Source organism: Diabrotica undecimpunctata, chromosome 9, assembly GCF_040954645.1.
Source record: "Diabrotica undecimpunctata isolate CICGRU chromosome 9, icDiaUnde3, whole genome shotgun sequence".
Lineage (NCBI taxonomy): Eukaryota > Metazoa > Arthropoda > Insecta > Coleoptera > Chrysomelidae > Diabrotica > Diabrotica undecimpunctata.
This window is the reverse complement of record NC_092811.1, coordinates 117,304,571-117,331,031: the sequence shown is the minus strand read 5'-3', so window position 1 is coordinate 117,331,031 and position 26,461 is coordinate 117,304,571. Positions and strand designations below refer to the sequence as shown.

General features: G+C 33.4%; 1 protein-coding gene and 1 long non-coding RNA gene across 2 annotated transcripts in view; one reads left to right on the top strand and one right to left on the bottom strand.

Moving 5' to 3' along the window:
• LOC140450643 (UPAR/Ly6 domain-containing protein crok-like) overlaps positions 1 to 12,081 on the top strand; it is a 40,016-nt gene extending 27,935 nt beyond the window's left edge. Inside the window, exon 3 of the mRNA XM_072544304.1 lies at positions 2,009 to 12,081. Coding sequence (XP_072400405.1) covers positions 2,009 to 2,238 — 230 coding nt within the window. The 3' untranslated portion in view covers positions 2,239 to 12,081. The remainder of the gene's footprint in view (positions 1 to 2,008) is intronic.
• Positions 8,750 to 25,809, bottom strand: LOC140450644 (uncharacterized). Its single transcript, XR_011952023.1, has 2 exons — positions 18,892 to 25,809; positions 8,750 to 18,790 (listed from the first exon to the last, which is right to left on the bottom strand). It is a non-coding gene; the product is annotated as an uncharacterized lncRNA (long non-coding RNA).
• Positions 25,810 to 26,461: the final 652 nt, after the last annotated feature.

Genomic DNA, 26,461 nt, shown 5'->3' with positions numbered 1-26,461 from the left:
GCTAAATCTCAAACCACAGCTAGGCGACATTCTCAGTGATCCCAATTATATAGACAGAGTTCTTCAGTTTTTTAGAAAAATATTATTGTATGATAAATTCTAAAATATTTTTATATGATCTTATTAATGCGAGTCTTCTACAGCTGGCGCCGCTTCTCGCATCCTATTTCCAGCGTTTTCTGTCGAAGCAATCTTCAGTTGTTAGATCTCTGGCGGTCATTGCATCGTCGACATCGTCTCTCCAGGATCGTCTTGGTCTACCTCGTTTTCTTCTAGTTGGCGGAGTCCATTCTTCTATTTTTTTTGGCTATCTATTTTCAAGCATTCTCTGAAGGTGTCCATACCAGTTAAGTCTTTTGGCTTCGATTGTGTCTATTATGTCTAGATCGATTTCCATTTCTCTCCGAATATCTTCGTTTCTCACCCTATCAAGTCTAGTGAGCTGGCAACATCGTCTCCAGTAGTTCATTTCCATGGCCTTAATTTTTGATTTGTTTCTTTAGTTTATTTTCCAGAGTTCGACGCCGTACAGCCCAATACTTTCTATTATTGTTTTATAAATTCTTCTTTTATTTTCTTTTGTTATTTTTTTATTCCATAATAGTCCGTGTAGCTGACTGGTGGCTGATCTTGTTTGGCCAATCCTGGAGTGTATTTCTTCGCTACTTCCTGCTTTTGATGTTATTTGGACTCCCAAGTATTTAAAATTGTCTTTTGGTTTTATAGTTCCCATTTCGATTTGTAGGCTGTCTGGTTTTTATCCTACAACTAAGTACTCAGTTTTTTGTATATTAATTGTGAGGCCCCATTTGGTATACTCATCTTCCAGTTTTCTAAGCATGTAGCCTACATCACTCTCGTCTTCAGCTAGAATGGCTTGGTCGTCAGCGAAGTGTATCGTGTACAATCTATGATCTTCGATTGGGATGCCCATATTGCAGCACTTTCTTCTCCACACTGAGAGTGCCTCATTTAGATATATTTTGAAGAGTGTAGGTGCTATGCAGCAGCCTTGCTTTAGGCCCTTACTAATAGGAATTTCTTTTGTTAATCTATTTCCAGTTTTAATGTTTGCCGTCATATTTTTGTAGAGCTGTTGTACTGCTTGTATATTTTTTTGCTTATTCCTTGTTTTTCCATTGCTACCCAAAGCATTGAAAGTGTTACACTATCATACGCCTTTGTCAGATCTATAAAGACTGTATGAGTTGAAAGGTTATGGGCTAATCTTTTCTCGATAACTTGCTTTAGAGAGAATATACTGTCCATACAGGATCTGCCTGCACGAAAGCCATGCTCTTCTTCAATATCTGTCATCTTTTTTTCAATTTTGTTTTTTATTTTTTTCCATACAGTCTTGAGAGTGAATGTATGACACTTAGCCCCCTGTAGTTTGAACAATTCTTTCTAACTCCTTTTTTGTAGATGTTGTTAATATGTGCTTTTGTCCACTCCGGTGGTAAGTCGTGTCCATTATAGAATAAGGTGAAGACATACGCCAGTAATTCCCGTAATACTTGTGGGCTATGTTTTAATAATTCATTTGGTATACCTTGTGGTCCGCATGACTTCCGATTTTTTAGAGTTTGTATTGCATTCTCGACTTCCTGTACTGTTATTTCATCGTCTTCACTGAATTCCAGTTCATATGTTGTTGTACTGATGTTCGTGAATTGAGGTCTTGTTTCAGTCAAAAGTTGTGAGTAGTGTTCGATCCAAGATCTTTCTTCTATTAAATCTATTCTACTCGTTTTTTTTCTGTTTGTTCTCAGATTTTTTACCGTTTTCCATGCTTCTCTTGATCTTGTTGACACTATATATTTGTTGAGTTCTTCGCATTTACTTTCCCAGGAAATATTTTTTGCTTTAGGTACTAAATTTTTTACTTCTCTGTTTGATCAAAACATTTATTTATAAATTTATTGCAAATAACAAATTTAAATGCTGCAACTCCCTCGCTTATATAGCATACAAATATTGTCTTTTCATATAAATATTTCTGTTTTAGTGGAAGGAAAAACAAGAGTGATCCGAGGCTGCGGATACATCAAAGATTCCCACGACGACAAGCAATGCTTCCGAAGGACGGGTACCAAGAACGTTGAGGTTATCCATTGCTCATGCACCAAGTCCTTGTGTAACGTAGCAAACACAACAAAACGTTCTTTAGAAATTCTAGTCGGTTTATTTTCCGTTTTAATTATGTATAATGCACTATATCGAAGGTTATCATTTTAAAAATATTGTGTTTTCGTTTTAGAAGAGAATGTTGTTGTTTGGTTGAGTCGATTTGATAAAACATTATAGAGATCATTGTTTGACCCTTTCAGTTAGTCGATATTATTTACAAATTAGGCAATATTTATATTTTTTTTATTAATAATAAAAGACGAAACGGTTCAAATGTTTACAAATAGTTGGTGAAAATTGGTCATTTAAAACAGTTTTATCCAGATATAGATTATACTAACAAATGTATTTCATTAACCAATTTTATTAAAATTTAAACTCTTATTAAGTAACTTACGGAGGTTACGATAATTTGGTACTTAATTTGTTTTTATTTTCCGGTAAGGATTTGCAATTTGATAACAAAAGAAACACAGGAGTAACATGGGTAGAGATTATCGGCCAATACAACTAACTTCCTGAATTAAATTTAGCTAGTATTAATATTTAATACTAGACTGAATATTTAATACCTTAAAAATAATAAAGGGGATATTATTGCTGATATGAAGGAGAGATTATGTCACTGGACCAATTACATCCAACAACTATTTAATGATGAAAGAGAAGAACTGTCATTAGAAATCACCGAGGATACCGGACCACCAATATTAAGAGAAGAAGTCATCTATGCCATCAAAAACACAAAAGAGGGTAAAGCTACTGGACCAGATGATGTGCCAATCGAATTATTAAAACTCATCGATGAAGATGTTATTAATGTAATGGTTGAACTCTTTAATCTAATATATCAGACTGCCATAATCCCCAGACAATGGCTGCAATCGACCTTTGTAGCAATTCCCAAAAAGCCAAGTGTAACAACTTGCTAACAGAATTGTTAAAACTCTTGAATATGAAATTAGTGACACACAATTTGGCTTTAGAAATGGTATGAGTACAAGAGATGCTTTGTTCGGTTTGAATGTGCTGGCTCAGAGATGCATGGACATGAATCAGGACATGTACTTATGTTTTGTAGACTTTGAAAAGGCATTTGATAAGGTTCAACATAAAAAGCTTGTAGATATATTAAAAAGCAAAAATATTGACCATCGTGATATGAAAATTATATCTAATTTATATTGGAATTAAACTGCCAAGGTAAGAGTTGAAAACCAGTACACCCAAAATATCAAAATACAGAGAGGAGTCCGTCAGGGTTGCGTGCTGTCCCCACTACTTTTCAATGTCTACAGTGAAGCGGTATTTCAAAAAGAGCTCTTAGACTCAATAGAAGGTATGTATATCTATCAATGGAGAAGTTTTGAATCACTTACGTTTTGCAGACGATACAGTAATAATGACGGATAACAACAATGATTTTACAGAACGTAATGCAACGCCTTAATGAACGCTGTCATGAGTACGGACTGAAGATAAATTTAAAGAAAACTAAATGCATGATCATGACTAAATCTGCACATGCAAATATCCAATTGAATATTGAAGATGCTGCAATTGAGAGTGTTAATAACTATAAATACTTAGGAACATGGATAACATCAGACGTAGACCAAACCAATGAAATTAAGACACGCATTGAAGTAGCACGTGCATCATTTATTAGACTTAAAAAGTTTCTTTGTTGTTGGGATATAAGGTTAGAACTACGGCTGAGAATGCTTCGATGTTACGTATTCTCTACTCTTCTTTATGGCTTGGAAGCGTGGACACTAAAACAAGTCCATCTGAATAAGTTGGCCGCCTTTGAATTTTGGTGTTACAGAAGAATCCTACGAATATCATGGATTCAAAGAATGTCAAACTTGGAAGTAACTAGAAGGATAGGAAATGAGGCGGAAATAATATTAACTATCAAAAGACGAAAACTTGAGTACTTAAGACATGTGATGAGAGGGCAAAAATACGCATTATTACAACTTATTATGCAAGGCAAAATCAGAGGAAAGCGAAATGTGGGAAGACGAAGAATATCCTGGCTTAAGAACTTAAGGGAATGGTTTGAATGCGTAGTGCAGAACTTTTTAGAGCGGCAGTCAACAGAGTCCGCATAGCCATGATGATTTCCAACCTTCGATAGAAGATGGAACTTAAAGAAGAAGAACTATTAATATGTGTGAGGGTAATAATGGAACAATCGGTGGAATAGAACACACCCCTATACATGGTTTTTGTTGACTTCGAGCGTACCTTTGACAGCTTATCTCATGCTGCTTTATGGAAAATTTTAGAGCTCATGGACAACTTCATGGATATATTTTTGATCTACCAGAGTCATCATTAGATCTGCTCTACGTGTTGGAGATCTTTATCGCGGTCTTAGGCTTTCTACCTATCCATCTACTACCGATAGTTCCATAGTACCTCTATGGCTATATGGCTGAAGATATGCCTGGGTTAATTTTTTGAAATGCCCATCTTTTATATCAAGTTCTTTCAGAATTGACAGACTAGTTTTGTGTTCTGTCCAGAACACGCGTAAAAATCTTCTATAGACCCACATTTCAAAGGCTTCGACCTTACTTATATCAATTTTTTGAGAATCCATGTAGCAAATGGGAAAAATACTGGTATTGGCCAACCAAAACATAGTATTCCTTGTTTGTTGTTTAGTCTTTCCATATTTTGATTAATTTGGCTGTTGCAGTTCACGCTTGGTAGCGTATGTGTTCGGTAGATGATGACCGATACCGGTACTCATTCCGACTTCATTCGCTGCTAGTATAAGTGTGTCATCTACGTATCGCAGGTTACTGATTTTTCTGCCTTCCATAGTGGCGTTCCATGTTTCTAATTTCTAGAAACTAACATTTGTAAACAATATAACCGTTTCTTTCTTAATTTAGGATACCAGTTACCTGCAAATATTGTGAAATTATAAATATTTTTTAGATGTTTCCTTAATTTGGGAAAACTGGTAGATATTTGGTAAAAATATTAATGAGCTTATAAGATGAGGTACCAGAAAAAACTTTTGAATTTAATCAACTAAGAAGAATAAGTAATTTGTGGGCAAAAATCTTCCATTTGAAAATAATTTATATCTTAAAAACTTGTCTATTTATTGAAGTATGTGTAGGTATTGGTTTTAAAGTTTTTTTTGGTATCCTTACTTACTTAATTATTGTTAATAGTTTATTTACTTAAGTTTTGTTTTCTTACGTTTTACATTTATTAAATATATTTTTAGCAACGGTAGTGTTAAATACACGAACTATAGTTTAGAAAACTATTCTAAAATCAAAATTTCGCTAAGGAATTCCAGCTAGTAGCGTACGTGATAATTAGTAATCAATTTTTGTATTTTTTATAATTCAGAATTAATCTATAATGGTATTAAGCTTTTCTTCTAAGTTTCTGTCCACCTAGTTAAATACAGTCTGGCCAAATTCACTTTGTATTTGATGCGCACTGCGCACAAAGAGAAAAGAGGCCGTGGAACCGGTAAGCGAGACCGGAAACGAATGTACACTCCGTGTAGGTATTTTACTTGGCGAGACATTACCAAAATTAAATTCCGAAAATTCGGTTAAAAATAAATATATGCATCCAAATCTCAAATACAAAAAGAATTTGGTACTTAACCTCTTAATGACTCATGTATTTTTTTAAAAGCTCTCAGAAAAAATCCATTTGTTATTATGTATTTACTTCCCCACTTCTCGCAGAATATGAAGTTTCCCGTCAATTTTTATTTTTTTAGTTTTTTGTTCAATCTTTTTGGATGGTATAAAATACAAGTAAGAATTATCCCCGAAGTTATTTATTTATTTATCGTATGGCAATTACAACACATTTAGAACAAAATTACAAACACTAGTAATATATGTACATATATGACAAACTTTAAATAGTTACAAACAAACACCAAGTGTATTAATAAAATCAATTGACTCTGAAGTTGCAAACAGGAAGTCTTCAGGGTTACCACTGTAGGATCTTGAGGGACACTCTTCAATAATGTGGTCGATGGTTTGGTTCTCCCCGCAGTCACATTGAGGAGACGGGTTCTTTTCCCATTGATGTAGCACGTATGCACATCTGCCATGTCTGGTTCGGATCCTATTTAGAGTGGACCATGTTTTGCATGGAAGATCAAAACCTGGTGGCTTGTGGGTAATGCAGGGCATGTTATTTTGCCATGCGTTCCATTCTTGGGACCATGCATTCGTGATGTTGAACTCCTCATGTATCATTCTTCCCGTTTTCATTGATGGTTTTCTAGAACGGAGACGGGTATTTCGTGCATCCTCGGTATCTTGGTGGATCGGCAGGTTTATATTGTTCATGATCTTTTTGTATTCACGTGTAAGTGCGTCAACTCGTCGTAAATGTGAAGGTGGGATGTGACTTAATACTGGAAGCCATTGGATGGGAGTTGATTTAATTGTACCAGCTATCATCCTCATAGTGCTGTGCAGCTGAGTGTAGACCTTTTTTACGTATGGACTGTAAAGCCAAACTGGAGCACAATATTCAGCGGTCGAGAAAACAAGGGCTAAGGCAGTAGAGCAGAGAGTGGAAGCCGATGTTCCCCAGGTGACACCGCAGAGCTTCTGTATAATGGTATTTCTTGTACTCAACTTTTGGGCAGTTTTTGTTAAATGCTCTTTAAATGATAGCGTTCTGTCTAGTGTTAGGTCCAGGTACTTCGGTGCTTCTATTATATATAAGCCTCTCTAATAGTTTGTAGATGGCAGAGAGAAGCGCAATTGGTCTGTAGTTTTTTAGGTTGTCGGCGGGTTTGACTGGCTTTAGTATGGCTATTATCTTAGAGCGCCTTAGTTCTTGTGGAATATTTCCAGTTTCCATGATGTCTGTGAAAATCGAGCCAGCCAAACTTTTGTATACTTGCCACAATTTATTAGGAATTCAGGGTGAATATTATCAAATCCTGGTGCTTTTGCTGGCTTAACGTCTTTAAGAGCCTCTGATATGTCTTTATCCTATGTGTGCTTTATCCTTTGGTGCCCTGGATGTTTTTATTATATGTGATGCTACGGCATCTGGCTTTACAGCTGCCTCTCGGCGCTTCGTACGGATATAACTCCCTAATTTTCTTAGTAATGACCATGCCTGTCTGCTTGATTTCTGAAAGTTTAAACTTTCTACTGTTTCAATCCACTTTTGGCTTCTAGCGGCGTCTAGGCTGTACAGTAGTTCATCCGCTATTTCTTGGTCGCCAGTTTCAAGAAAGCTCTGATTTAATTCCTCGCTATTTTCCGATAAGCCAGGGATATATTCTTTGCGATACCCTCTTGGTATGTGTTTTTTAGCTACACTTAGCACGGCACCAACAAATCTATGGTAGTTTTTGATATTAGGTGTAATCCACCCTAGGCATTTATCCAGATCCGCAAAGAAGTCAATCCAGTTGGCCTTTTTAAAATTCCATCTTGGACGTGGGATAGAACTAATTAAAGGGTTTTGCGTCCCTACTTCTATTATCCCCGAAGTCAGTCTGTTTCACTGTCGTTGTCTTCATCCGACTTAGAGTTACTTAAAAATAGTTCACTTTTATCACTAAGTTCACTAAGATCATTCACCAGACAAATTTCGTTGAAATTTCGTCAACGATACCAAATCTTGAAAGAATGTTTCGAAAGATTTCAGCTCAAGACACGAAAGCTGCAATACCTGGGGCATGTTATGCGTAATGACAGATACAACATACTTCAATTAATTATACCAGGGAAAATCCAAGGCAAGAGAAGTGTAGGAAGGAGAAGAATCTCATGGTTGCGTAACTTGAGGGAATGGTACGGATGCACATAAATCGAACTATTCAGAGCGGCAGCATTTAAGATCAGAATAGCCATGATGATTGCCAACCTCCGTCGCGGAGATGGCACGTAAAGAAGAAGAAGAAGAAAGAAGATGGCTAGAAATAAGACCTAACAGGCTGCAATCCTAATCTTTGAAGTGGAGAAGAAGAAAAAGATGTATGGATATGCAAAGCCTTCCATAAAGTTCAACATAACCGCCTCATACAATTGAGTGAAAGAAAACTTAGGTATAGTGGATAGGAAATATGACGATAAAGTAGGAAAGCTCTATGATCAAATTATAGATATCTTACAGAAGCTTAATAAACACGAAATTTTATATAATTATAGACAACTTCCTTATGGTCTTGGACAACCTAACAATCGAGGACAGAGAACTCCATATGGGAAGAGACAGAGAACTTTTGACCACCATTAAAAGGAGAAAGACAGCATATTTGGGGCACATACTTAAAAATGAGAAGTAGACTGTCTACTGGGACCCTAAAAAGGGGTCCCAGTAGACGACAAATATCCTGGCTGAAAATCATTAGCGACTGGACCGGGTTAAACACACAGACACTTTTAAGAAAAGCAGAATATAGATACGAATTTGCAATGGTTATAGTTAACCTTGATTGGTGGAGTCGGCACTAGAAGAATAAGAAGAAGAAGTGAGCTAAACTGGGATAGCCTAAGATAGAAAACTTCTTCTTCCTTTTTGTATGTAGGCTTTAAAACCTGTTTCTTCTTCAATATTAGCCTCCTAAATTGTTTAAATTGTAGCACCATCTTTTTCTTGGTCTACCAATACTTCTTCGTCCATTTGGTGACTTATCTTATGCTATTCGTACTATCCTATCCTCTGCCATTCTACTAATGTGTTCGTTCCACTCCTGTTTCCGTTTTGTCACCCATCCATTTATGTCTTCTACATTGTATGCTCTTCTTATGTCTTCCCTTCTCTCCCTATCCAACAGACTTTTCCGTGATATTCTTCGGAGTATTTTCATCTCTGTTGTTTCTAGTAGTCATCTCGGTTTAGATGTGTCAGGTCTTGTCTCTGCCGTATATGTTAATATAGGTCTAATTGCTGCTTTATAGATTCTTATTTTGGTGTCTTGTCTTAGGTGTTTGTTCTTCCAGATTGCGTCATTAAGAGATCCCGCCGCTTTACCTGCTTTTAAGCTTTGTTGTCGTACTTCTTCTTCAACATCTCCGTAACTATCTATATCTATTCCCAGATATCTAAACCTTGCTTTCTGCTTTATTATTTTTCCATCAATTTTGATTTTACATCGTAGTGGGTATTTAGATGTTGTCATACATTTGGTTTTTTCTGCTGGTATTGTCATATTCTATTTCTTGGCTGTTGTATTGAAGATATGTGTTAATCTTTGGAGCTCGTCTTCTGTCTCGGCGATTAATGCGGGTCGTCTGCATAACATAATATTTGGATTTCTTTGTTCCCCATTCTGTAACCATGACCTTTACTGCTTGTATTATTTCGCCCATTAATATATTAAAAAGAAGTGGGCTTAACGAGTCACCCTGTCTCACTCCGCTTTATACTGGTATACACTGTGTTAGTTTTCCATTTATCTCTGCCTGTATTCGATTATGGAAGTAGATGTTTTCGGTGGTTTGTATAATATTGATTGGTATGATTCTTTTATACAGTAGGTATAAGACGTCTTCGACTTGAATGTGATGGAAAGTATTTGTCAGGTCTATAAAACATAGATGAAAACTGACAATGAAAATAATATCACAATAGACAACTATACTATCGAACGAGTGGATGCCTTTACATATCTCGGCACAGAAATCAATCAGAAGAACTCCGTAAGTAGCGAAATTAATGCACGTATTTCCAGCGGGAATCGTACATACTATGCTAATAAAAGATTGATGACATCGAAATTATTAGACAAAAGAACCAAAATGACTATCTACAGAACACTGATTAGACCCGTAGTAACCTATGGATGTGAAACTTGGGTAATGACGAAAAAAGATGAAGCCCAACTCAGGACATTCGAGAGAAAAATACTGAGGAAAGTATATGGCCCGGTACAAGAGGAAGATGGCACATGGAGAATCAGGAGAAACGACGAGGTTAATGAGTTAAATGAAGGTTATGACATTGTAAGATTTGTGAAAAGTCAAAGACTGTCATGGCTGGGACATGTGCAGAGACAAAGCGATGCAAAAACAACTAAGAAAATGTTACAATGGAAGCCCATAGGAAGGCGAAAAAAAGGAAGGCCCAGAACGAGATGGTTGGATGACGTGGAAGACGACCTGAAAACAATGAACATAAGACAATGGAGAAGAAGGGCACAAGAGAGATCTGAATGGAAGGACATAGCCAGACAGGCAAAGACCCATCCAGGGTTATGATGCCAAAAGAAGAAGAAGATAAAACATAGATATGCTGGTTTATTGTACTCGATGGTCTTTTCTGTGATTTGTCTTAGTACAAATACGGCGTCTACGCAGGATCTTCCGGAACTGAATCCTTGTTGTTCATCTGATAAAGTTGTTAGTTTATTGATTTTGTTGGTTAGGACTTTTGTGATGCTTAAGTGCGGTGTTCAGTAGAGTTATACCTTTATAATTGTTGGGATCTTCTTTATCTCCTTTCTTGAACATTCTCCATGCGACTGGTATCTTGCAGTGAATAAAAAATGTGAATAAGAAAAGTGAAATAAGATAGAAAATGATTGAAGGAAAAGGAACACATGTCCAAAGATGGATGTTCTTCGCTGTTGAGATAGATAGATTCACCTAATTTGGCTAATGAGATAGATATATTCCTAATTCCTAATTCTTGTCTTTATTTTTCAATTTCATTAAATCAAACGTTCAGTTAAGTATAGCTATCGACCTTAAGTCTTTCTAATGTTTGTACAATTTTTTAAAATTCGTTTTTTGGATAACTCTGTCTCTAACGCGTATAGTTAGTTATTTCGAAGATAATTAAGAAAAAGCTTCACTTGATTTTTGTCCATTATTCTCTCTTAGGTTTAGATTTTATACTTGACGAAATTGGTGTGAAATTCATATTCTTACAACTAAAAAAATGTTATATATGTAGTACTTAGATTTGGCCAAAAATTAGGAGAAAATCTTAATTAATATATCCTTACATTTGCCTCCTCTTAATAATTTTTAATAATATCTCGAACCATTATTAATTTGGGATGAAGAAAAGGCAAAACATAAAAATGTATGCTCCCTAATGCTAAATCGATGCTCACATTACGATCATATCGCAGAAGCAATATTTAAAAAAATAAATATATTAATCATAAGTAACAATATTATAAATATCGAAAAATCTAGGATGACCTAGCATTGGCAATAACTGAAATCATTTAACATATTTAGAATATACATATCTCTATCTAAAAACATTGGATTTATATTTGACATACAAATTTATGTTTTAATAAAAAACCTAGAAAATATATACTCTTGTAAGTTGACATGAAATCTTGTAGAATACTTAATTGTTTATATCTGGCATTAATATTGTGGACCATGTATCGGCTTAAAACGTGCTGTCGGCGTTTATTAATATAAAATATAAAAAAAGAAAATTTTTATTCCAAATCCTTCATAAAAGGTATATAATAAAATACCCAAAAGGGCTATATCACAAATACATTACAGAACGTTTTCGGAATGTAAAAAAAGAAAAGTTAAATAATAAAACAAGCTGTTTCAAAATCCATGCGAGCTATACCAGTGACAAAAACGGAAAAAACGTGTCATTGCTATCCAAAAATCTCGCAAACTGAATCATTTTCATCGTAGCTCATTAAAAAGCCGTTAAAGTTGGTAAAGACACTTAAAAAAGAAGAGACTACTCTATTACAACCAAAAGAAATATATTAGACCAATAAATACAAAAAAATTTGAGGAAAAATATAATTTAACCTATCATATCACTCCAACTCACACTTAACTCACCGACATATGTAGGTGTTGACATTTGTTGTCATAAGTGTTATGTTAACATAATCAATAAAGTCAAAAATTTTAGACCTAAATTAAAAATGTTTTTAGGGAGCATAAAAGTATTTGCCTTTTTAATAAAATTCTTCCACGTGTTTCACTTCTTTATTTAATTTTACAAAATGGTAACAAAGTTACAAATACTACAGCGTGTCCACAACCGCTTTTCGCAAAAGAAAACTACTTTTCTTTTGTGGAGAGCGTTTTTGGACACCCTGTATAAATGAATAAGCTTATTTTGCAAAAAATTATATTAAAAAAATTCTAAATATATTTGTAAGGAGATGGTAAATAAATAATTTTACAAAATCACATAGAGACAAAAATATTGTATTTATGTTTTAATTAGTCTCTTCATAGACCAGATAAATAAGCAAATAAAAAGAATTTTTATGACACTCAAACAGTGGTACCTCAAATGAGGTAGAATCTCGTAAAAAAAAATGATAACAATTCACAAACAAGCATTCAAAACGTTAGTTAAAAAAATCTACAAAAGTCTTAGTTGAAAGTTAAACATGATGTTTAAGAACAATAGTTTTGCATTTAGTATAATATAAATGTGTATAAACATGACATATACAATATTTTTGTCTGTAAGTATCTGAAGAAGGCGGTTTACTTGATCTTAAAAATAATATCTAGCTGAGACTTTAAGATAATATATATTAGAAACATATCGATACATTTTTTTAGAAGCGTTTCCAAGAGTTTTGGAATTGGGCAAGGTCACTACATTTTATATATTTTAAAATTAATTATTAAATATAATTAAATTTTAAATTTAGCGCGATAAGATACGAAGATATTTAATTTTAGTGATTGAAAATAGAGCATAAAGGGGGAATCAATATTAAAACCAGAAAAATATACACCAAACTACAGTATTTTATCTTCGTCTTAAGGTTCGAATAACTGAAAATGTGTAATACAACTTTAGTAAATGCATTTTGGTATTCAAAACTCTAGACTGACTATAGCATACAAAAATGCAACATCAAATTTTTCAGAACCTTAGTTTTGATTCGCCCTGTATGCAACGCGTAAACACTGCCGAATTTGGCCTCAAGTGCCATTGTAGTGATTGCTTTGTTTGCGGTACTTTTATTTTGAAACTAGAATACAGTTAAAAGTAGTTGTTGAAAACTCTCGTTGTTATCCTAAATATGCTGATATAGGTAAAATATAAAAGCTCTAGATCTAGTAAAAAATGTAAAGAGATTTTATTTGCCTAAGCTGATTTTTGTTTTGTTTAGTTGATTGTGTGAAGTTTGACATGAGAGTGTTCAACATCTTCTAGGTAAACAATACTAAAAGTGGATTGGTTTTTAAATAAAAATATATGTATATATATATATATATATATATATATATATATATATATACACTTTAAAGCAAAAGGACAAAAAAGTGTGGAAGATGCTTAAAACAAAAAAAAGTGGTACAGTAGGCGATACTATCGACTAGCACGAAGCTGCAGACTATGTTTTGAGTACTTTTAAAAGTTAAATAATATTTTTATAATTAAATAAAGTAATTTTATTATTTATTTATATTTTAAACAAATAATAAATAAATAAATATACACATATATATATATATATATATATATATATATATATATATATATATATATATATATATATATATATATATATAACTGTTTTGGATGGGTTGGAGTCAATAAAAGGGCTATTGGTTAACTATTTTTTTAATCTCGAGCTTTCAATTGTGTTTACAATTATTATCAAGAGCTAAAAAAGACAAAATATCTTACAAGGTTGAACTAGAAAGAAAAAACAATTTTTGTTAACTTACCAAATAAAAATTGCTGCTAATACATCTTAAAAATAATTAATATAAAAATGTCCTAATCTAATAAATGCTTCTCTGAAATTTTTTTATAATTTTCACTACATTTTGTTAGAGTCCAGGTCTCTGAACCATATGTTAGGATTGGGCGTATTATTGTTTTTTAGAGTTTTATATTTCTCGATATAATTGTGGATTTAAGGAGGAGATTGAGCCCAAAATAGCATCTGTTGGCCGTGCAAATTCTGCGGTAGGATTATTTTTAGTGTTAAGGAGTGCTCCCAGGTATACAAATTCGTTCACAGCTTCGATGATAGATCATTTTTGTAGCTGATTCTTTTAATGCTACATACGCCTCTCGTACAGCGTTTTCCGTTCTCCCGACAATATTGATATCATCAACACAGGCAAGGATTTGCACTGATTTATTATATACTGAACCAATGGTTGTGATTCGTGATATACGTATTACTTTTTTTAGAGCCAGATTAAACCACTATAAATAGAAAACATATATTTTCAACTAAATAATGATTTTTACAAACAAGATTTTGGATTAGTCACAGGCTTTTTATTATTAGCCCCTAAGAAGTCAATTCAAATATGTTCATAATTTACGCCAACAGATATTTAAATTACCACTCAAACCACAACATATATGTCAAAAAGGAATTATCAAATCATTGTATGATAGATCCCAAAATATCTAATGCAATGAAAATGTATTTCAGAAAGAAAAAACCTGTTAGCAAAGGTTTTAACAAAAAATATTGCAACACTAACCTCAAAATTTTCAACTCAAAGCATGGCTATCTGCCTGCAGGATCGAGGCCGGCGGACTTGCCTGTTAAATTTGGCCAAAAAGTTGATTCAATCAACGCTATAGTACAATAACAGGTGTAATATTAATAATTTCAATGAAATGTGGTAAATTTCGGGAGTAGAAAACACTTCTCTTGGATTTGAAGATAGACGTACAATTTTTTACGCAGTAGTGTCAATGGTTCAAATTTGATGGCTGTTATATGGGGCATATTAATCAAATATTTAAAATCAGAACAAATTCTCGTGTGGCTAGTTTAGACATGTAGAAAGTAACAATTGGTAACAATAATTCACGAATCAGGTCACGTTTATAGTCTGAGCATGCGCAGCAAGTACAGATTTTCTGGTTTTTGTCGATATTTGATTTGTGAATGTGATATGAGTATTAATATTAGACAGTTGTACTTTAAAAACCAGTCCAATTTTGTAGTAAAAATAATTAAAACTAAAAATATAAAGTCACTGATCCACCGTGTAACTTTTTGTACACTTATTTCAAGGGCTATCCATTTACAAGGTGACTCAAATAATATTAGATATGGAAATATGTTTATTAAAAAATATATATGAAAGATGCGATCATCAATCAACAAAATACGTTCTTATAATTATAATATAGTTCAAAATCACGTAACAACATTGGCTCTAATAAAATTTCATAAGTACCTGAAAAATATATATTTGATTTAGTGTTTTTAGTTTTATTTTGATTGTTATAGATGGTTTATAAATCATAATTGTTAACTTAAAATAATATAACTTCACGTCAATAGTAAAAATCATCAGATTTCTTAAAGTTTCTGTAAATATGAAAGTTATAAATAAGTTTACTGTTGACTATAAAACCTTTTGTTTCGTTTAGCACGCACATTTTAAATAATTTTTCAACGTACATGTTGAAAAGTATCGGTGACAGGATTTAATTCTGGCGAATTACTTTTAGAACATCAATTTATTCCATACGATTCCAGTATAAATCTGGAATTATCTCTATATTCTTTTTATCTATACGTATCTCTTCTCTATAGGACTCCTTCTTTATAGGTCAATTAGGCACCAGCGTATTCTAGTGTAAGTAGCAGATTCACTTAGTTTTTAAACTATGTAGTACGTTGGGCTTTTTGTTTTCCTGGTCAGGGCCCGCTAAACTACAGTCAAGCTAATGCAAGTTGGCCGCCTGATCCGCTAGGCTATCTAACCGACTTTTAATTGTAATACTTTTGAATAGAGTTTCAACAAGACAGCTCGTCTGGTTGTCAAACCTTTAATAAAATGCTTCTTCCCTCCTGTTTCATTTTTTTTCTTAGGTAGTGTCTAACAAATCCTTTGAGCATATTGAAGCAATTTTAATACTTATTGATAACTATACTAATAGCCTCCGCTGTGCTGGTAATAATGTGATTTTAGCCTCATTTATAAAAATAAATCGACTTGTGGAGGATAGTGAGCGATATACCGTCTCTATGAACACATCTAAGACTAAGTTGCTAGTATTATTAAAGACTCAAAAGCACTTATCACTAAGAATACATGAGCATGTCCTGTCTCTGAGATTCTTAAGCACATTCGTTAATTAACAGAAGTTCCAAAGCTACTTGATATTTGTTATTATACCACTTAGTTTTTTCTAGGAATATTCAAGCCATTTTTATTTACTTCATTCTTCAACTACTATGATACTCAGTGTTTAAAAATCTCCCTTACATAAGAAGATCCAGGTTTTGTTTTCCTTAATTCTTCCAGTTTCCAACAAATGCTTAACCAAGCCAGAAGCATTTGAGATGTAGCCGTAACAAAGAGTCTATAAACTGAAACAATAATGCTGATCAAAAATTTTGAGGTTAACGAGGTCCTGGTCGACGATACATGAAGTGGCTAAAAAACATCAAATAATGGACTGAGTTAGACTTCCAATGCAAAGAGTCACAATGTCTATATCACGTCATCAAAGGGAAATTAATACTACAGTAAGTAGGGCAACATATAATGCTTACTTACCTTTATGTCGGATCACTTCTTCAAGCCAATATTCCACCACTTGAGTGACATTTTCCTTACAATATCATTAAGTGAATGAGAGTGCACTATTGATTCAAGATTGCACAAACCAGTAAGTGCTTAGAGTTCGTATTTCGTCACAATCTAGAGTCCTTTGGATCATTGAAAAATACGTCACAGTTCTTTCACTTAGAGTCCTGGAACTAGTAAAACGTCTACAATATTTCAATCTTGGTGGATGTCTTTACTAGCCAAATATTGTTGAGTAAGGTAGGATACTATTTTATTTTTTTTTTAACAATATAAGAAACCACTCCGCTCTTCAGGGGAGCAATTTTTATTTTAGGAAATATCTTGTAAACTGGAATAGATTTCAAACACTTTTATATTATTTGATTAGTTTGATTTATAGTTTGATCAACGTGATGGGTGTATGATGGGATTAACGTGCTCTCAGAGAGCTGAAAGCTGCAACTGCTCTAAGGAGGTCTACTGAGCTGCAATTATTTCATTTTCAAAGGTTTCTCAGGATATTATTCTTGTAATTCGGCTTAATTTCTACTGCAGAGAAATCCAGTTAGGTTACGATCTATTTCTTGAGAAAAAATTTTATTTGTTGTCAGTGCAGTGACTTTAAATGTAAGGCTTTTGAGCAATTATACCCCTAAGTATTTTATGGTATGTGTAATTCTCATAAGAGTTCCCCTGGCCACGTTGTGTTCCACTTTTTAATAGTATGCGCATAATTAGGTCTTCTTAAGGTTTGGCCTCAGCGAATTATTGTTGTAGTTTGGTGCCAGATCTTCTAACGTGTCAGACAGCTTACTTTAATTTCTTCCACATATTTCTCCTGATCAGTCAACGATGTCTTATGTTCTTTTAGAGTGAAATGACCAATGGGTAGAGAAAAGCAGAGAGGCAAGTATTTCCCTGAAGAAGGGCCATTTTTCTGATTTCCGCAGCAGTTTTTTGGCAGCCAAGCCAAATCGGTGCGAAATAGTTAGTAATATTGCACAGTTTTACTAATATTGTTTGGTGATTAATGATTTAATACTAAGCAGTCAAGTCAATGCAAGTTACGTCAGTTATGTTCCTCTCCTCAAATCCATTCTCGTTAATGTTACTTACAGCAAGAGTCTCTAGCTTTAAATCCGGCTTGCTCTGTATTAGCTTCTCTGTAAGGATTATTACAGGTTCATTAACAAATATAATAACACAGTAATGAAGTAAAAAAATAATCTAGTTTAAACTCATTGTAGGGAGCAAAAATGTACCTATGATGAATCCCATAAGAAAAAGCTTCATAATCATTTTAATTATTTCCTTAACAGGCTTTAAATATGACCACATAACATCTTGTTATTTGTACAATATGCAAATGTTTTAAATTTTCTTGTACTTTTAAATGCACTGATTGCATTAATTTGTTTGCTACCTTTACTAGCATAAATTTTTTGCGATTTCTTTTGAATAGTTGTCAAACCAGACTCGTCCATATTATAAATGTTTTCCGGTGGAACGTGAAAATCTAATCTAATATATTTGCTAATACAGTGAAATAGGCACATATGTTTGGTTTAATAAAAGCTTGAGCCCTTGCCAACGAAGTGTTTTATTAAGGATTTTGCTTTAAAAAGCCTCTGAGCCATTTCCAGCCTGCCATCCTGGTTTCCTTATTAAAATTCTGGCTAATAATGTTTCTTTCAGCTACTTCGTATACAAGTTTTCGCAAATCTTTACTAATCAGGTCAAAAAAACGAATTTCCATAATGATAATATTGTCAGCAACTTCCTGTTTAATAATGGAGGAGAATATTCATCGTGGTCGTCCCAAATCACCTTTAATACTTCCTTGTTGCTTAATAAAGCGCTTTTCAAAGTTGTTCTTGGAACGTTAAATGTTTTTTCTGCCAGTTTAAACCCAATAGTTTTTTCTTGTATGCTTTAGATCTTACTGCATATTACTCTCGTTTCACTGTTACCTTTTCTAAGGAGACATCCCTGTAAAACATATGTTAATCATTAAGTAGCAAAACTAAAGATATGTCCAATTTATTTTCTTTTTTCTATAATGGAAAAATAGTCCGTCATAAGTAACGACATAGGGGTCCATCATAGGCAAATAGACAAAGCAGCAAATTTAATTCTGTTACTTTTGTTTTGACCATTTTAACCTAAAATAAAGTATAATACTTGACAAAGAAAGTTTAGATATTTTATACAAAACTAAAGAAACACTTAGCTTAACGTATGTTACCAGTAAAATACTACTTACCAAAAAAATTTATTAGATCAGCAACGCCAAATTTTAATTTTATTTCACAAATTTCATAAAAACAGCCACGTGTCTGAAACTTTGCAAATACTAAACTACAAACTTCGTGCGTAAGCGGCAACCGACGATGTGTATGTAACCGCGTGCTATTTGAAATTACAGCCGGGGGTCTGTCATAGACAGGGGCCCAACATGGGTACACTTCCCTTACCTACTTTGTATTCAGTTTGTGTGTATGCATCGCAAATTGTACTTGCTCACATGGTTGATATAGATCTAGTTTGTAATTTAGTATGTTGCTAATAATCCTTGTGAAAAACCTTAGTTATATCTTCTTTTATATATTTGAGTACTAAAATGGCATTGTTCCTTCCACAGTGCAAGATTCACAGTGATCCAAATAAAGGAAAGAGACATTTTTGATACTTAAGAAATTAAAGAAAATCTGTTTAAGTTTGTGTCTTAAAAACTCATTATATTTATGAACCATCATCTTTTCTATAATTTAATATTGTTAAAATGTCAAAATCGAAGGAAATGCAGGGTCATCTTAACACTAAAATACGATAATAAAATCATTCTAAACAAGCGGTAAAATATATGTATATGTTAATTTTTATCGTCTATTTGACTCATCTTGTGCTAAGTAAAACAAATATAAGCTATGTATAATAATTAATGATATGTGTTTTGTTCTTAATATGTATTTCAAATTTAAAAGACGCTCAAAAATCTCGTTAATTAATTTATTTGCGTATATGTAAATATACGTTGTGCTCTTTTGGCTATAACTTATAATGAACTGGATGAATAACTATGAATTAGCCAGATTAATGATCCATGTGTTTCCACGTTTATTTCTACTCAATTATGTTAAAAATGCTCTGAAAGTTGTATGTTTCCCTTTATTATTCCAGTTCATATATTTTTACTTCCATTTGCTCATTTGTAATTTTGTTTTCTTTATAATTCAATCTTTTCGTATAGGATTTAAACATCTGGACTATTATAGTACACTATTTAAAGAAAGTCATATACTTGAAGGTACATACAAAATTCCTCCTTCTTGCTAGAATGTAACTTAGCTGATCTTTTCTTAGGTAGAATGTGGGTTACACCAATCTTATGGAATTAATTTGCCATCTTAGTGCTAGACATTTTTACTATTATTGAACCAAATACTTGAATTACACCATAAATCTTTTTACCGCGTTACTGGTCACTGGATACCTTGAAGAGTTCATTAAGAAAATTTCAGCTTTCGTTAATTTTCTTTGCCAAAAATACCGAAAATAAAAAATGGCACACAGTGAATTATTTTAGTTTTACTATATATGTGACAGTCTACACGGATTCATTTATTGGCGAATAAATATTTATACGAATTGCTTTTAAGAGGTTCCAGATAAAGTTGCCGTAGGAAACAGCAGACTTAGGGTAACTCTCGACTTATCAGATTTATATGGATACCATCCCACATTGGCATTGCAGGCAACGAAAGGGCTGACCAATGCGCGAGTAAAATTACTGTATCTGCCGATATAGAAAAAGCCGAGTATTAAAATATCACGAGTGATATAAAAACTTATATTAATAATAAAGTTTTGTGCAAGTGGAAAAACGAATGGCAATCTTCTCAAACGTCACTGAAGCAAATTAAAAATGACGTTACACTTTGTAACCCTCAACTAGAAACAGAAGAGAATAGTTGGTAACAAATCAATTTCGAATTAAACACACGAGACTTATTCCTTACTCATTCATATTTATTCTCTAAAGATGATCCACCTATACTGCCCTACTAAGAAAGAACCCCGTATCTCCAAAATTTAAAAAATTGGGATATTTGCACCATATGAATAATTATGATTTATATAACATAGAGAACGATTTCCGAAGTGGAAATTGAAACGTCAATTAACATATTTACATAGAGAAAAACCCGTATTTTACATTTCTAAATATTTTATGAAAGAAAATAGTTTCCCCGTAAACGCCAAAAATGACTATTATGCTTAGTATAAACTTGGCAGTTAACGCTTCGTAGTAAAAACCTGGTATATGCTCAGCAGATACGGATTTTTAACGTAGGATAAAACGATATGCGAGGTTTTTTCTAAGGAATAGAGCAACACCGCTAATAGTTTCCACCACCAAGTGGAACTATCGTTAAAGAAAAAGAAGAAAGTTTATGATTATCATGATTTCGTCGAGGCCGTTAAAACGTGTAATTTGAATCGTGTGGTGGTGAAGAATTGGGGGTTTCCGATTTTCTTATCTGGAAAGACTTTCCATCACAGTCAAAATTCAAGAAAACAGAGTCACGTATTTACCTATCACAGATTGTTAAAGTAATTGTGAAGAGAGAGAGAGAGCAAGCTTTTACACGTTAAGATTGACGATAGCGAGGAGTTGATAGAGATGGACTTTTTATAGACCAGAGTGTTAAAATCTGGGATAAAGGACCCCACACCTGTGACGAAACCTTCTGGGATTGCTAAGAAGAGAAAAAAACAAATGTTATAAAACTTAGGTCAAATTATACCGGCGAAAGCTTAAGACAAATTTGGATAATACGTGGTTTTAGCTAAGTAAACTTGACATAATTCTTTGCTTTGTTAGCCCGTATGTCGCATAACTAATGTCCATATGGTAATTTTGCAATTTTTTTTTTTTAAGTTAACTACGATGCTACACACTCTACCCTTAATGATTTTGTGTTATTATTGTACTAAAAGCACAAGGGATTAAACAAAAATCTTTAATCGCGTTTTTCTCAAAACTCGCTATAGTGGAGATACGGGGTTCTTTCTTAATAGGGCAGTATATGTGAAACATGTGATGTACAAGATACTGTTAACCCTTAACACTGTTAATTGGGCACTAATTTTTCAACGGATAATATTGTAAAATTTTTAAAATCCCTAGGAATATTTTATAAAATTTAATTTTGTATTTCGCAGCGGCCGCTAATAACCATTATAGTGGTTGTATTTTCTGTATAAAAATCGTTTTTGGACAATGATTATCAATGCAAACCTGTAGTGTTTACCAGATTTTTGAGGTGTCTTTGTTATAGGTTGTACATTTTTACCTGTTGCAAGAAACTAGATGCGTTTTTAAACGATTACTGCTTATGTTCTAACATTTATATGTATAATTTGTTGTTTCTTGTGACAGAACCTCTATCCCTCCATATATTCCTATGATGTAACACTAAAATCTATAAATTCAGATGCAAAGACTTATAAAAAGAAATAAACTAATAAATCTATTTAACTCAAGAATATATTTTGTCAAATATGAAAAAATGTTTATTTGTATATAGATATCCTGACAGTATAATAATAAATGACGTGGAATTTAATTAAGGAAAAAGTTTAATGTATACTACGAATGCTTCTATGTAAAGATGTATTTAGTTCTTTAAATTACTTATAGCTTATGGATTTTATATCTAATATATCATATGGCAATTTTTATGAACCTGTGTTGCATTTCAATGGCTGAGCGTTGGATTTTATGTCTAATACATCGTTTGGATCGGATAATTAGTCTCATGAGCCACACAATTAAAAAATTCTTTAAAATTATACATTTAAGAACATTTCAAATGCTTAAAAAGACGACAAGTCAAATAAAATCAATAATTGTTGAATCTCTCCTCTTCAATTTTTTCCACTATTCAATTTTCGGCAAGGTATTTCGAGGACTTATTATTACTATGTCGTTTTTAATATGCTTCTCTCATTTTCTACCGTTGTAAGAGCATTAATTACTATTTAAATGGGAATAAGCCACAATTAAAGGTTAAAGTACGTTTATTGACGTTTCAATTTCCATTTCGGAAATCGTTCTCAAAATACAAACATTAGTAAATTTACTAATGTTTGTATTTTGAGAACGATTTCCGACGTGAAAATTAAAACGTCAATAAACGTACTTTAACCTTTAATTGTGGTTTATTCCCATTTAAATAGTAATTACTCTAACATGCCACAAGAAAATAGCTTCAGAACAGTTGTAATAGCATATCTACCTTAAATTATTTCCTATTTTTTAAGTGCAAGTTCGAAAGAGCGACACCTAGTGCCATGGATCAGCGAAGTTTTTAGCACTTTTAATATATTAGTCCTATATAAAGTTCTATATAAACCGTACATAAAATGACTTAAACTTGTTTATTTAATACAATAATTATTGTAATTTATATCAAAAATTCCCGTCGAAAATTATTTAATGGATCTTCAACTATACAAATTGGTAAATATATTTTTTACTATTAATATTTTTTACGTTTAGATTTTATCATCTGAACACTTCAGAAATAGGTTAACAAAAGGTAAACATTTCAGAAGAGCGACACCTAGTGTCAGATCAGCGAAGTTCCTAGTAAACTGCAAATAAAAATGACTTACATTTATAGTTTATTCGTCGTGGGTTCATCTCATTGAGATGAACCCACTTTTGGGTCACTCACAAATGACACGGTCCAAACCCGGAAGACGAATAAACTATAATTCTGACTCTGGCCGTTGAAGCCTACGATTTCATTTGACTTACATTTGTTTATTTAAAACAATAATTATTGTTATTTTTATCTTTATATATATATATATATATATATATATATATATATATATATATATATATATATATATATATATATATAGGGGAAACGGGTTGTTCAGGTGATCGCATTGTTCGGATTGCCTATTACTTTTTTATTGGGAGAAGAAAAACTGCAAAAACACAATGAAAATGGCTGAAAATGGCTGAAAATGCTTTATGTACATTAATAAAATATTATATTATACAAATAAATATACAATATATTTAATAAATACATATTATCTATATAAATTTCAATGGGGAGTAGTAAAAAAATCTGTAATTTTTTTCTGGACGCCAGTCTCGACGTGCTGATCAAACGCTATGTCTCTTATACGCCTCAGGATCATGATCTCCTCGCTGCTGTTAATGTTGTCTTCTGCCCAACTGATGGCCGTGTTGAGAGCTTTAACAGCTACAGCAGCAGAAGTTTTTGAAGCAGGTGGTTCATCATTTCTTGGGTATCAATTTCTTTGTCGCAGCCACCTGATGCCCATTCTCGAACCTTAGATTTAGTAATTATTGTGGTATTGTCTTGAGCCAGCTGAGCGACAAGGGGCTGAAAATGATGTCTTTTTCGTTGGATGAAGAGTCGTCAACAGCCACTAAGTTTGGTCTCAAGCTTTTCCAAGAAAGTTGAACCAAACGTTGTGAAATGGATGACCAACAATTTGCCAAATTGAAAACGTTCTTGAGATTAACTTTCTTCAAAGCTACTACCAGATCCGTTCCAGTTTGCTCATCAGCAAGAATGTTGGAGAGTAAAGCTTTTCGATAGTGCAGTTTTGTTTTGGATGTCATTCTGGTCCATTGGTTAAATCATAGCTGTTGGGTGGTAAGAACATGGAAAAAATTTTACCATCTTCACTACAAAGTTCATCAGCGGATGGATCGCCAGGGTAGTTGTACAGGAGCACCACTACCTCCTGAGGGAGGTTCACACGTGCGAGATGACGACGAACATCAGGGACGAATCAGTTTTGAGCCAATCCAAGAACAAATCTCTTGTCACCCATGCAATATTTTGCCCTCGATATCATACAGGAAGATCAACAGATTTGAATACACGAGGCTTGTTAGCCGTCCCCACAACAAGCAAACGAAGTTTGTTAGTCCCTGAAGAAATTGCACAAGGCATAAAAGTGATTCTTTCTTTCATATTTTTTTGACCAGGAGCGTTCTTTTCTTGACATGACACCAATGTGTGATCTGGTAACATGTGCCACAATAACCCACTTTCATCTGCATTTTAAATTTGCTTAGGTATCAAATTGTTACTCACAAGTTCTTCAAATACAGTTCGGAAGGGCTCGATGCCGTCGGCATTATTCGAAAGTTTCTCACCAGTAATTTTGAGATGTCTAACTCCATGACGTCGTTTGAAGTTGTCCAACCAACCCTTGGAAAGGTGACATTTCATGATGGAAATGACGGGCTTTTTCACACATTTCACCACTGACCGGAACATGCTTTCTCCACTATTGTAGGAACAAGATGAACAACGCACTTTCTACCTTCGGATGTTCGGGGGTTTTGATAGTTTTCCTCTTCCCTGGACCGATTTTCGTTTCGCTGACGAACTTTTCGATCTTTTCTTTGTTTTTCTTAATGTCCGTAATGGTAGATTTACCAATACCGAACTGTTTTGAAATGAAACTGTAGCTAGTTCCTTGCTGTATCAACTTGAGAATTTTGTTCTTTTGTTCGATAGTCAAAGTCACGTGTTTACGTGATGCCATCGTGATACGAACGCACTAACAGAACTAATAATATGTAGGTTGGCAAGAAAAGTAAAAACCGATGACCTTGGGTTCGGATTAACGCGACCGTACTGTATATATATATATATATATATATATAACTAAATTCTACTACCATGTTCGGCATCATCGAGAAATTATGGTCCTTTCACGTATCAGCTATAGTAACGTGTTCTACCAATCCTATGACTAAATATTCAATTTTTTAATATTAGTTGCCGAAGTTCTCACTACTTTATTATTATACTGTCATTAATGTTAAAAAGAGAAAACAATCTATGTATTTGTAAGGTTTATCTTGATAGTTTGTTTCTTTTAGCGTATCGCTCGCACGCCTTTATTTTTAATAACTGTTGTACATGTTACGGTATGTATATGTTAAATAGTGTTTGGAATTAAAATAATAAAATGTTTCACAAAATTCTGGGTTTATTTATAAAATATATCGAAGATCTATTAAAGACATGGTTTTGTCAGCTCAGTAAATATACGGATCAAAATTTTTCTGGAAACCACATTAAGAAATATTTAAAAACTATGGAAAAATATTTTGTTTAACCCTCCGTCGGTCGCATGTGTATCAAAATGATACAAGCTCGCCAATTTCCAGTGCTATTATTGAACCCTAAAGTAAGGAGAACTCACCTTCATAGTACCTTCCTAGACCGGTTTAGTCAACCGCTCAATCGTATTCATAACGTCCTAGTGATTGAGTGTATTTATAGACAAGCGTATTGTATAATACATCTAAATACCCACTACGATGTAAAATCGAAATTAATGAGAAAATAATAAAGCAGGAAGCAAGGTTTAAATATCTGGGAATAGATATAACTAGTTACGGAGATGTTGAAAAAGAATATTAACATACACGGCGGAGACAAGACCTGACATATCTAAAACGAGACGACTACTAGAAACAACAGAGATGAATATCAGGGAAAAGTCTGTTGGACAGGGAGAGAAGCGAAAACATAAGAACAGAATGCGATATAGAAGACATAAATGGATGGGTGAAAAAACGGAAACAGGAGTGGAACGAACACATTAGTAGAATGGCAGAGGATAGGATAGTACGAATAGCACGAGATATGTCACCAAATGGACGAAGAAGTATTGGCAGACCAAGTAAAAGATGGTGCGACAATTTAAACAATTTAGGAGGCTAATATTGAAGAAGAAACGGGCTTTAAAGCCTA